We start from the raw sequence: 12872 nt of genomic DNA, 5'->3' as shown, positions 1-12872 counted from the left end.
CTGGAGCAGGGTGAGTATCGTCTTCAAGGAGGGTGGGAAGCGGGCGCGGCGCGGGGGAGCGGGGTCGGTCGGGAGGTGACCCAGCTTTTATAAATAAAAAAAACAGCAACAGACCTTGCGTAGTGCGGGACAACTAATGTCCCTCCCAGGATCGCGGGGCTGACTGTCAAAATCAGGACAGTCCCGGGGGATCCGGGACGGTTGGAAGGTATGGTAATGACTGGCACAGGTAGAGACATCGGTATAACGATTGGTGAGGAATATGATCCTGACTGCAGCATTCAGGACAGATTGGAGCGGGGAGAGTTTGGTAAGAGGGAGGACGATTAATAGAGAGTTACAACAGTCCAGACAAGAATGAAAAATGAATGAATTAAGGTAATGAATATGCGCTCCACGCCTATAGGAGTGGAGATGCGTGCATATTCATTTCCTTGATGAGATGTACCACGTGACCACTCAACACAGGAAGAGCTGCCGGCGCCGGGACGGAGATGCAGCCACGGTGCGTGGAGGGCGAGTATGATGTCTTCTGCTAGCTGGCTCCTGCTGCTGCTCCGCAGCTCCCCCGCCGGCTTTCTGGACAGTGACTCGTGTACAAGCCAAGGGAGGCATTTTCAGCACAAAAAAATGTGCTGAAAATCTCGGCTTAGCACAAGTATATACGGTAGTTTCCAAAACAAAGCAAATAGTTAATATTAATATATATATATATATATAAAAATTTTTTTGCAATAAACGCAAGTAGCTTAAATTAGCTAACTGGTGGAAAAACACTGCAGAAAATCTGCTGTCTGAAATACGCACTAAAAACACATAGTAGGCACTCCATTCTAACAGGGATAACAGTGACTTTTCCGTGCTACGGTCACTCTCTATGGGGCCGCATTGGCTCTTCACGGCAGCCCAAAGGAGGCTGAATTGTGCAGAGGTTGGACAGCTAACCGTTACCTGCCGCTTCATTCCGTAGCAGGGACAAAATTGTCCTGATGAGGATAAGATTTCCTTGTTCTGATGACGGTGCAAGTCTTAGTGGTCAGACCTCCACTGATCAGTAAGTTATCACCTATCCTGTAGATAGCGGATAAAAGATTTGGCCGGTGATAACAAGTTAAGTACAAAATATCGGATTTGAATTCAACATTCCACCTTCCTCACAACAAAGGCTGAACGAATCACCAGCCATTACACAGATGGTCTGCCGCTCTCACCAAGTTCAGCCTACCATGGTCTAATGTGAAGGACCATCTTAAACCTCAATCTAGAGGAACTTGATGCACCACTAGCTAAACACAAGTATGTTCTGGATTAAATGACAGCTGACTAATTTGCTATTCCAAACAAGAATATTCCAGAAGTATAACAAAATCATAAATTATCATTGCGCACACAAAATAATTTGATTATATTTTTTAACCAAACTACATTTCATCATGTAGAAGACACAAAAAAGTGTAATTTTACCAATTTGCTTTGCATTCTTTGCTATTAGAGGAAAAGCAGAAGATATCAAATTGCCAATATGCCAGTCCCTCTAGTCTATAAAGCATCATACCACAACCAAATGCAGTGTTTTTACATATCCAAGAGAAGAAACCATTACTCCATTTGTCTGGTATGGCATTTATTGACCAACACCCTGACATGTAGAAGGCTAGCTTGGCATTTGCAGATACAAAATATTTTTTCATTTCTGCTTAGTCATAACTTCTTTGTTTCCGTAAAATTACAGTTTTGAGATCCTTATGTATTAAATACCTTTTACTATTTTTTTGTTATATGGCAGGGTTGGAAAGGGGGCTTACATAACATTATCCATAGACAACTATCACTTGGTGTCACACTACCACAATTCAACAGTACAAGTTAATAAGGTCAAATAAAAATGGTGACAAATTATATTTTCTTGCAGTGTCTGTGATAAGTCAAACACCATCACTAAAAGTGCACCAGCTCAACCAAAGTATTAAGATTTTCTTACTCTTTCCTTCAAAACATTCTGAGACATTTATGCTTTAATATCGAGGGAGGTAAACTAAAAGGTTTTCTGCTCTTTGTTAAAGTTACCAATAGGAATCTATCTTGATAAAAGAAGCCAAACTCTCCCCCGCCTCATAATGTTCCCTCAACTCCGAGGCCAAGTTCCCAGGATGAGTTTCTGGTGAGTTTTTCACATTGTATATTTAAGTATAAAAATATATAATAATAATAATAATAATAATAATTAAAATAGGTTACTTGCATCTTTTCAAAAAAAGGTTGTCCACTATTTTAGCATTGATGACCTAGTATCAAGAGGATAGGTCATCAATGTCTGATCAGTCGGGGTCTGACACCCAGCACACAAGCCAGTCAGCCGTTCTCCTTGGTGGCCAAAAGTTCTTACTTGTGGATCGGGCCATCTTCTGGCAGACCACAGCCGGGTACTACACATCGGCTTCCTATGGATCTGAACAGGAGGTGGATGTGCAGTATCTTGTTTCGGCCACTATCAGAAGACTGACAGCTCAGCAAGTGATCATTTTTCGGTCAGCGACGGTGGCGGCTGACCCTGATAACAGTTGATCAGTGGGGAGGGCGGGTATTGGACCCCGACCGATCAGACATTGATGACCTAAAGTAGTGAACAACCTCTTTAAGGTCATCAAAAAAATCCAAAAACTCCCCAAAATCTTATCATGGCAACGTAGCCTAATGCAGCCACACTGACATTCTCCACCAGATCTGAAAGTGAAGACCACCAATGACTTGACCACTACAGTCAGCGGTTGACTGCACGGTCGGGTCTGCATGTTATTACGTCCGGTCTGGCAAAGACAGAAGAACCTCTGTGGGCAAGTATGGCTTCTCTTATGCTACGTTCACATTTGCGTTGTGCGCCGCAGCGCACAACGCAAACAAAAACGCAGCAAAATGCATGCACAACGCTGCGTTTTGCGCCGCATGCGTCCTTTTTTTAATTGATTTTGGACGCAGCAAAAATGCAACTTGCTGCGTCCTCTGCGCCCGGACGCGGGCGCCGCAGCGACGCAAAACGCAAGTGCGACGCATGTCCATGCGCCCCCATGTTAAATATAGGGCCGCATGACGCATGCGGCGCCGCTGCGGCGCCCGCCGCTAATGTGAACGTAGCATTACTCCTCTCTCACAATGGCATCCAATTGGTAACCTTTAATAAAAAAAAAAACTTAAACCCCCTTTTAAACGTGAATGCTATTCTTAAATACTGTGATCAATGCAACATTTGAGCTAAATCATCAGTCCCCAACAGCATAAACCAGGACTCAGCCATTATACTAGTTATTATTTAATGCTTTTGTAATTACCTAAGATATTATAAGAGGCGGTCATACAAAATCCACGAACAGCCATATTTTATGGGATTTTTCTCTGTATGCAGCATTTCCAATTGTACACAGAATAGCTGAAGCAGACGGACATATGCTACTCCAGGAGAGCTATTCGTGATTACAGTAAAGTAGAAACTCCACAGCAAAATCACACCTGTAGAAACCAGTGCCATGCAAAGCTTTCAATTTCACATTTACGAAAGCAAACGTGAAAAAATGCTGCAAAATAACAGGAAAATCTTGGATTTAAGTCAACAAAAAAACCGTCCTGGTTTATGCTGGTGACATGCATCATCTACAAATGATTCCACGAGGAATTGTGTCATGCCGAAGGTGCTAGGTCATTCCATGCAGGGTTCTTACCACTAAGAGGGCACTATCATCTGTATGCTGGGAGCGTCTGGATGGGAGGGAACACTGAGATGGAGGCAGGGAGAGATGGAGCAATGTCAAAAACACGCAAACTCATAAAACAAGGAAAAAAAGAATAAAATGCAAATGTTCAGGTACCAGATGACGACACTAATGGAGAGAAGCAGATTTGTTTGTGGAAAATGGTTGGGACACTGAGTGAAAAAATGGCACCTCCTATGAAAACTGTAAAGAAACAGAATCAGCATCAGACGAGATCATGCCAAATCTGTCTGTTACCACAACACTGACGTGCCCTCATATTGTTAATATAAAAAAAGGTAAAAAAAATCCAATCTGAAGTAAGTAGAGTGATGCTTACTGCTCTGATGTCTGCACCTATAGAAAGAGGCCTGTATGTAGGTTTATTGACACAATTACATGTCACTGGTTGGCATAGTTATAAATGCACACTATAACATCATAGTTTGGGCACTACATGGTAGCACGTATGGGAAGGCAGTTCCCACATCAGGATCCAAACCCATGGTCGTCTCCGAGTGGAGTTTCTTCCGGTCGTCTGACTTTTCTACTCATTACAGCAATACTGATGCTGCACGAATGTAATGGACACCAGGCCAGCAGCGGCCATGACTCAGAAGTCGTCATGGACACAAAAGAAACAAATATAGATACAATGTTAATCTGGTAGAAGCTGATGGTAACAGTGTGATTCCAGAAACATGACATAACTTGCTGCAATGCATGCAGTGCGGACATCATACCACTTCTATAACTCTGCGCTATGACTTAATGCAGAAAAAATGCAATAGACAGATTCAATTTTATACTGAAAGCAGTATCAATGGCAGTCACCTAGAAAAGCGAAAATCTATCGCAATGGTCCCCAGTGTCCTGGGCCTCTAGTGACACATCATTCTTAGTTATTACTGTGTACTAGAATATATGAAAGCGAAAACATACATAATCCGTTATGAGAGGACAGCGCAGGATGTATTTACTCATTCAACATGGAGTTTGTAGATTTAGTTTAATGGGAACCTGTCACCAGGTTTTCCGAATATGGGTCATTTCCATATCAAGTGATCCAAATATGAATATTTTTTTTACCTTACGTCTTTAGATTTTTTTTATTTTTTGTTTTTATGAAGTACAACTTTAGTTAATTACAAATTAAAAGTTTAGAATTTTTTTCTTCATCAGTTAATTTTTTACAGATTTTTAAAGTTTTGAAAAAGCATGGATTTTGGCCTGGTATGGCTTTACATTTTGTATCATATCTCGGGCTAGAATTAAGATATAGAGGTGGGAGAAGCATCATTTTTCTCAGAACGGTACCGGCTTTCATTTGATATGTCACAAGACTATGTTTCTTTATATTTTGTTTTGGAGAAATCAAATTAAAAATTTTGATGCGCAATTCTGAAAAAAACGTATGTTTTAAAATTGTGAAAACATGCATGTGTGTTACTTGTGTCCTTGTTTACATTTGTACAGGGATTCAACTTGGGATCTATCACATTTGTATTTTTTTTTTAAGCCTTGAATCATCTGATTTTATGTTTGTGTGAGTTTCTTCCTTTTTTCTTTTCAAATTACAACTTACTGCATTCAACATTTATATGTAACAATAAAGAAACACAAAAAACAAAGTGCCAGAATAAATGCATCTTAGGCTACTTTAACACTAGCATCGTACTCGGCCCGTCGCAGTGCGTCGCGCCGACGCTAGCGTTGTTTGCGCTGCACAACGGGTGCAGCGGATGCAGATTTTCAGCGCATCCGCTGCCCCATTGTGAGGTGCGGGGAGGAGGGGGCGGAGTTCCGGCCGCGCATGTGCGGTCGGAAGACGTTCCCGACGTACCAAAAAACGTTGCAAGCAACGTTTTTTGATGCCGACGGTCCGCCACAACACGACGCAACCGTCGCACGACAGTTGCGACGTGTCAATGCGTCGCCAATGTTAGTCTATGGAGAAAAAAACGCATCCTGCAAGCACTTTTGCAGGATGCGTTTTTTGACCAAAACGACGCATTGCGACGGAGGACAAAAAACGCCAGTGTGAAAGTACCCTTAATCATCATAACTACTTGCTCAGCATTTTCAACCTGAATGCATTGAACAAGCCAAAAGATAAAAGGTGATCACATCCTCAAGTGTGGTTTTCTAAATACAGTCTGATCCTAATTATATGTTAAAAACAAGATTAAAAGAACCAATATTTCTACCACCTATTTATACATGGAACAATTTTTTTTCTACTATATCACTAAACATGTCATTTCTGAAGTGTACCCTCCGTCACATACAACTGATCTGACAGGCGCTTCTCTTTTACTTTCATTTCTCCTTCCTCACCAGATTGTGAGGAAAGCCCCTCCCTCCAGGTAGTCTCCTGTCTCTTGAAGGTCTGTGAAACCTGATATCACAGTTGGATTTCAGAGCTTCAGGGGAGAGGATATAGCTGCACAGATCTCTCAGGCTCATTGTATGTGAATACGTCACATTCAGTAAGGTTGGTATTTTATGTTTTTATTCATCACAATAAGGGTACTGTCACACAGTACCATTTTGATCGCTACGACGGCACGATCCGTGACGTCGCAGCGATCGTATGAATATCGCTCCAGCGTCGTAGACTGCGGTCACACGTTGCAATCACGGCGCTGGAGCGATGCCGAAGTCCCCGGTAACCAGGGTAAACATCGGGTAACTAAGCGCAGGGCCGCGCTTAGTAACCCGATGTTTACAGTGGTTACCAGCGTAAAAGTAATAAAAAAACAAACAGTACATACTTACATTCCGGTGTCTGTCCCCGGCGTTCTGCTTCTCTCCACTGTGTAAGCGCCATAGCCGGCAAGCACAGCGGTGACGTCAGACGTCACCGCTGTGCTCGCTTTCCGGCTGGCAGACGCTCACACAGTGGAGAGAAGCTGAGACGCTGGAGGACAGACACCGGAATGTAAGTATGTACTGTTTGTTTTTTTACGTTTACGCTGGTAACCACGGTAAACATCGGGTTACTAAGCGCGGCCCTGCGCTTAGTTACCCGATGTTTACCCTGGTTACAAGCGAACACATCGCTGGATCGGTGTCACACACAACGATCCAGCGATGTCAGCGGGTGATCAAGCGACGAAAGAAAGTTCCACACGATCTGCTACGACGTACGATTCTCAGCAGGATCCCTGATCGCTGCTGCGTGTCAGACACTGCGATATCGTAACGATATCGCTAGAACGTCACGAATCGTACCGTCGTAGCGATCAAAATGGTACTGTGTGACAGTACCCTAATTTATTTAGCTTGTTTTATGAATGTATAGCACAAAATGTGAGGATATTTCATAGAAATAAGGGAGATTTTATAAAAGAAAGTGTGCTGCTCAGGCATATACAGTAGTTCCCTAACATATTCCTTCTCTTGCTTCAGATTATCTGCTGAAATGGAGAGGAAAATGTACAATTTATCCAAACAACTTGATGTTGAGGAAGTAACAAACATGCTGTTAGATGATAGAGACCTCATACTGAATGAGGATTTAGGAGAGGAAAGTGAGATTGATTCTCATGAAGAGGTGGAAGAATGTGTCCTAGATTCTGAAACAGAGCAAGATGGTGACAGTGGTGAGGATGAAGAAGTTGGATCATATTATATTGGAAAAGATAAAAATACTAAATGGAACAAGAAGCCATTCCAGAAAAAAACGTAGGGAACCTTTAAACATTACTCACCTTCCTGCAGTAATAGGAACTGCACGTAATGCAAAAACTGCAGTTGAATGCTGGAACAGTATATTTACAGATGACATTCTGGACTCTATTGTCACATATACCAACCAATATATAGACATTATAAAGGACAAGTACATCTGCAACAGAACCATCAAGCCCACAGATGAAATAGAACTGCGTGCTTTTTTTGGATTACTGTACCTTGCAGGAGCTTATAGGGCAAATAGAAAAGTTTGGAGGAACTTTGGGGTAAAGATGGGGATGGAGTTGAAAAATTTAGCCTTGTTATGTCCATAAACAGATTCAAGATTCTAATTCGTTGCCTTCGGTTTGACGACAGAACTACCCGAACCGAACGCAAAACACATGACCGACTTGCTCCAATTCGTGATATATTTCAAAGATTTGTTGTAAACTGTAAACAAAGTTATTACCCTGGAGAGAATCTCACTATTGACGAAATGCTCCCTGGTTTTCGTGGTAGATGTGCCTTTCGTCAATATATTCCATCAAAGCCAAACAAATATGGAATAAAAATGTATGCCCTTGTTGATGCCAGTAAGACCTACACTTACAACCTGGAAGTTTATGCAGGAAAACAACCAGAAGGTCCTTACTGTGTGAGCAACAAACCCATTGATGTTGTAAAAAGACTGGCTGAACCCTTATTTGGATCGGGTCGCAATATTACAGCTGACAATTGGTTTACAAGTTGTGATCTGATTGATTATCTGAAAATTCAGAAGCTGTCATATGTGGGAACTGTAAGAAAAAACAAAAGGGAATTGTCGCCACAGTTTGTAAGTGTGAAAGAGAGACAACAGTACAGCAGTATGTTTGCATTCCATAATGGAAAGGCTTTAGTTTCCTATGTACCACATGCCAAAAAAATCGTACTTCTTCTATCAACACTTCATGATGATGCTGCCATCGATCCTGGGACTGGGGCAGAAAAAAACCCGGAGATAATTACATTTTACAATGCCACCAAAGGGGGTGTGGATACAGCAGATCAGATGTGCTCCACTTTCAACGTCAGCAGAAACATCAAACGCTGGCCAATGGTCATATTTTTTGCTATGTTGAATTTGGGTGGTATAAATTCACAAGTGATTTATCTTGAAAACAAGCTTGAACCACTCCGTAGACGATTGTATCTGAAAAAATTGGCCCATGAACTAGTACTTGGAGAGCTACGCAGGAGAAGCGTGAAAACAATTGGTATCCCCTCTCGCCTTCAAGTTCAGCTCAAAAGGTTCCGCCCAGAAGATGATGGTGAAAAGTCACCATCTGCACCACCTCACAAAAGAAGGAGATGCACCACCTGCCAAACGGAAAGCGGAACCAGAAGGCTTTCAAATTATGAATGTCTCAAATGTCATAAAGCAATTTGCCTGACACATGCAAAAATGGTGTGTAATTCTTGCTATTTGCTCTGCAAGTGTGACTTTTCTGGGGAAACCTCAGCATCTACTTCTGATTGAATATGTTTTTAATAGTACTTCAGGTACCTTAAAATTAAGTTTGTGTTCAAAAATTTTCTTTGTACATTTTTTTGAGAGAGTCTAACTGGGGACTATTTGGCGGGAGTTTTGAAAAGTTTGTATTTCATAGTTATTAGTTTTATGTTAAGTAAATGGTTTTTTTTGCAACTGATTATGTGTAGTCTCTTTTATTACATCCCTATGAAGGTCACTGATCACTTTTAGAGCACTGAAATTGCAAACATTAGATATTATAGGTATTTTTCCAGCAGGCGCCAGACAGGCACATTGTATGTGAACTCGTTAGTCCGAATATTGTATGTGACGGAGGGTTAAGAAGAATAGTCCAGTAGTTAAATCCTCGTTCTATAAAATATAGACTAATCAAACAATTAATAGGTTTTTACACTGGCCTGTTATCATCAATGTGTCCCTTCTAGAGGGTGAAATGTCATCTTGTCCATAAGCGCTCACTAGCAATGGCCGTTTCCTTCTGTGTCAGAGTATGTGCGGCTGTCATGGTGCTCGGCTCCACCTGAGTTATATCTGTTTTTTGTTCACTTTTACAATGTCTGATTTTCTTGGATACACAAAGGACGGCGCTGGACCAGAAAGTGCAGAAAAGTCACTTCTACGTCTTCATTTTCACAATCTTTGGAGAGTCCAGTAGCCGCCAGCGCTGATCATATTCACAGGTCACATAGCCAGTTGTGTCATCCATTGCCGATCTTGTGCCGCCTTCTACCACGTCATGGACGTCACGGTCTTTATTTCCACTACATGGGATGACAGTCCGGTATTGCTGAGTCCCTGTGATGGGTTCTGCTTCCTGTAACCGATATAACAAACTCTCCTCCTCCTCTTTGTAGTCCTGGTTTGTACAACACATGAACTGGATGTTAAGAACATTTTTCTCCCTCCATTTGAGGAGTTGCCTGGGTGTTCAGATTTGGTGTGAATACGGCCCGAGCTGCCGGCCTGTCATCTGCTCTGCAGTCACCGTCTACCCCTGGTCATTCTCAGCCCTAACAAAGCTTCTCCTCTGTCCTCTCCTGCTTCTAATACTCTGTAACATAATAAATAATACCGTAATATCTAGCAATCATGGATTATTTGGTAAATATAGACCTCACACTGTTAGACCACAAGCTGAGCAGATCTGAAATCAAGATTTTTGAACTGACTCTGTAATAGTTTTATTTTTTAAAATATGATCCCATCACGATCCCAGCTTGTATTTTGGTACAGATGTGAATAGGAGCATAGCAGGCACATGTGCAGTTTTTGAAATTTTTAAATTAAACGTTTTTTTCGGAAATGCGTTTTAAAGTTTTGCGCTTGCGTTCGCATAGGTAAAATATTATCAAAGATACTATTGTGACATATCTGGTGAAAGCCTGTACAATTCTGAGTAGAATGATGTTTATTTTGTTTCTCTATCTCTTTTCTAGCCTGAGTTATGGGGTGAAATGTAAAGGCAGGCAACACCGAAATTCGCACTTTTTCCGAACTTTGAAAATCAATAAAAAATTTAAAAAAAAAATCTAGAATTTTTTTCTTCTTCACATTTTGCATTCTCTGACACACTATTACCAAATAACAAAATCTCAAAAGAATTAAAAATATAGTGGTAAAAATCATTGGTTCACTTGACATGGAATGACCCATATAAAAATACGGCCACCACACTTAATGGTCCTTTTACAGTAGTTTAGCAAGTTGTATGTAAGTACCCAACATCCTATGAATAGCCCAAAAAATACCTTTTACATCCCCCCCATATGACACTGTCCGGTTGGGCCGATGAGTGTCGCTGGTCTTGCTTTGGCGCCTCCCCTCTCTGGCTTCATGAGGATGGCACGTCCTATGTCATCCACACAGGGTCCCAAACCGCACTCTTGCACAGGTGTACTTTGCGCTGCCCTCCAGAAGGCAGACCAAAGCACTGTAGTGTGCACGAGCCGGCCTTACTTCCTGGGGCATCTGTGCTCTCTGGACTCTCTCGGCACATGCACTTTACAGTAATATACTCTGCTCTCGGCAGTGCACGGCAAATTACGCCTGCACAGGAGTGTGACTGGGGACACTGTGGATGATGATCCACATGAACCAAACAGGATGATGGTGATTGCGAGAAGGCGCCGAAGCAAGAACAGCAACTCCCATCAGACCGGATCCCGCCACATGGAGGGGGGGGGGGGGGGGTGTAAAAGGTATTTTTAAGACTATAGATGGGTTTGGGGACTAATACACAGCTTGCTAGATTTCTGTAAGGCTGGTTTCACATTAGGGTTCGGCTGGGCTGCGGATAGCTGCGTACTTCCTCCCTTAAGCTCCGCCTATGCTCCGCCTGCATACCTATCTTTAACATTGGGTACGCAGGGACATGCGTTGTATGTGGATGCTTCCGCATGCAGCATTTTGATGTGTCCGGTGACCACACGGGAACGCATGCGGAGTAGGCGGAGCTTAAGGAAGGAAGAAGGGAGGGAGCACACAGCCATCCACACCCCAGCCGAACGTTAATGTGAAACCAGCCTAACAGAGCCAATAAAAGTGGTGTCCGTAGTTTACATTGGGAAAACCTGGAGACGGGTTCCCTTTAAAAGTCTGTGTTGCACAAATACAGCGTGCTGCCATATATCCAACATTTCTACGTGCTATTACGGTGTTCTGAAGCACCAATTACTTCAATATCTGTACTTTTGAGCCACGGATACGCTCTATGTTGCTATTTGGTGCCACTTTGAGGCCCTTAAAAAAACCAAAAACTGGAAAGTGGCTTTCCTAATTAGAGGCACGCAGACTTCAAGCTTGCGCCCATAGCAGCACTTGCCCAGTAGAGCAGTCCAAGCTGCCAGCTCACTCTCACTAGAAGCGATGGCTTCTCACTTGCATTTGCACATTAGGATGATGTTCTGAAAATGGAATCATAAGAACAACTGGATCGGTCATAAAGAGGGTGTAAGAGTCAGGAACCTTTTTTTCAAAGTGATATCAATAGAAAAATAAAGGAATATTTATAGTAAAATAAACAGTAATTTAATATTTAATTGTGGGACAGCCCTCTAAGTAGTGCATATATGTGGATTGTACAGTACTTCCAAAATAAAATGGGTTTGTCAAATTGGGAAAGCAAAAAAAATATACAGGATTAGGCTTCTTTCACACTAGCGTCGGGCTCGGCCCGTCGCGGTGCGTCGGGCCGAGGTCCCCGACGCTAGCGTTGTCTCCACCGCACAACGGGTGCAGCGGATGCATTTTTCCAGCGCATCCGCTGCCCCATTGTGAGGTGCGGGGAAGTGCGGGGAGGTGGGGGCGGAGTTCCGGCCGCGCATGCGCGGTCGGAAAAAACGGACCGTCGGGAGCAAAAAACGTTACATGTAACGTTTTTTGGTCCCGACGGTCCGCCACAGCACGGCGCAACCGTCGCACGACGGTTGCGACGTGTGGCAATGCGTCGCAAATGCGTCGCTAATGTTAGTCAATGCTGAAAAAACGCATCCTGCAAGCACTTTTGCAGGATGCGTTTTTTCGGCAAAACGACGCATTTGCGACGTATTGCAGTTAACGCTAGTGTGAAAGTAGCCTTACTGAGATATTTAGAATATCTGCAAATATGAAACTTAGCAAATGGAGTTTTATGATCTTAATACAAATAATATAACGCACAGGTGGTACCCAATAAAAGTAATTCTCCACATTACTGCGCACACCCTCACCTCACTGTCCAGCGGGCTCTGCTTTTCTGGACTCAATGTTTTCTGCTGGAAAAGGGAAAATAAATCCAATATTAAATGCAAAAGCCAAAACTAATTTCTAGCTGTGCAACAATATACAGGATGAGCCACTGCATGATGACATTCTAGTTCTGAACTGACTGTATACGATGGAACGTGCAGCTAAATTATCCTTATTTTTGGGGATATAAA

At 42.5% G+C, this 12872-nt stretch overlaps 2 protein-coding genes across 6 annotated transcripts in view; one reads left to right on the top strand and one right to left on the bottom strand.

Annotated features, from left to right (window-relative positions):
• The window catches only part of LRCH3 (leucine rich repeats and calponin homology domain containing 3), a 116162-nt gene that overhangs the window by 27049 nt on the left and 76241 nt on the right, over positions 1-12872 (bottom strand). For 3 of the 5 annotated variants that reach the window (XM_077290162.1, XM_077290159.1, XM_077290160.1), the window contains exons 14-15: positions 12663-12707; positions 3714-3767 (exon numbers count right to left, since the gene is read on the bottom strand). In XM_077290162.1, the coding sequence (XP_077146277.1) occupies positions 3714-3767; positions 12663-12707 (99 nt within the window). The remainder of the gene's footprint in view (positions 1-3713; positions 3768-12662; positions 12708-12872) is intronic. The other 2 variants (XM_077290163.1, XM_077290161.1) reach the window with 1 other exon arrangement.
• DRC9 (dynein regulatory complex subunit 9) overlaps positions 1-12872 on the top strand; it is a 115745-nt gene that overhangs the window by 71067 nt on the left and 31806 nt on the right. Inside the window, exon 12 of the mRNA XM_077290164.1 lies at positions 2064-2161. Coding sequence (XP_077146279.1) covers positions 2064-2161 — 98 coding nt within the window. The remainder of the gene's footprint in view (positions 1-2063; positions 2162-12872) is intronic.

The sequence above is a fragment of the Ranitomeya variabilis genome, chromosome 2 (assembly GCF_051348905.1).
Source record: "Ranitomeya variabilis isolate aRanVar5 chromosome 2, aRanVar5.hap1, whole genome shotgun sequence".
NCBI lineage: Eukaryota > Metazoa > Chordata > Amphibia > Anura > Dendrobatidae > Ranitomeya > Ranitomeya variabilis.
The sequence above is the reverse complement of the archived record's forward strand: the minus strand, read 5'-3'. Positions and strand labels throughout refer to the sequence as shown.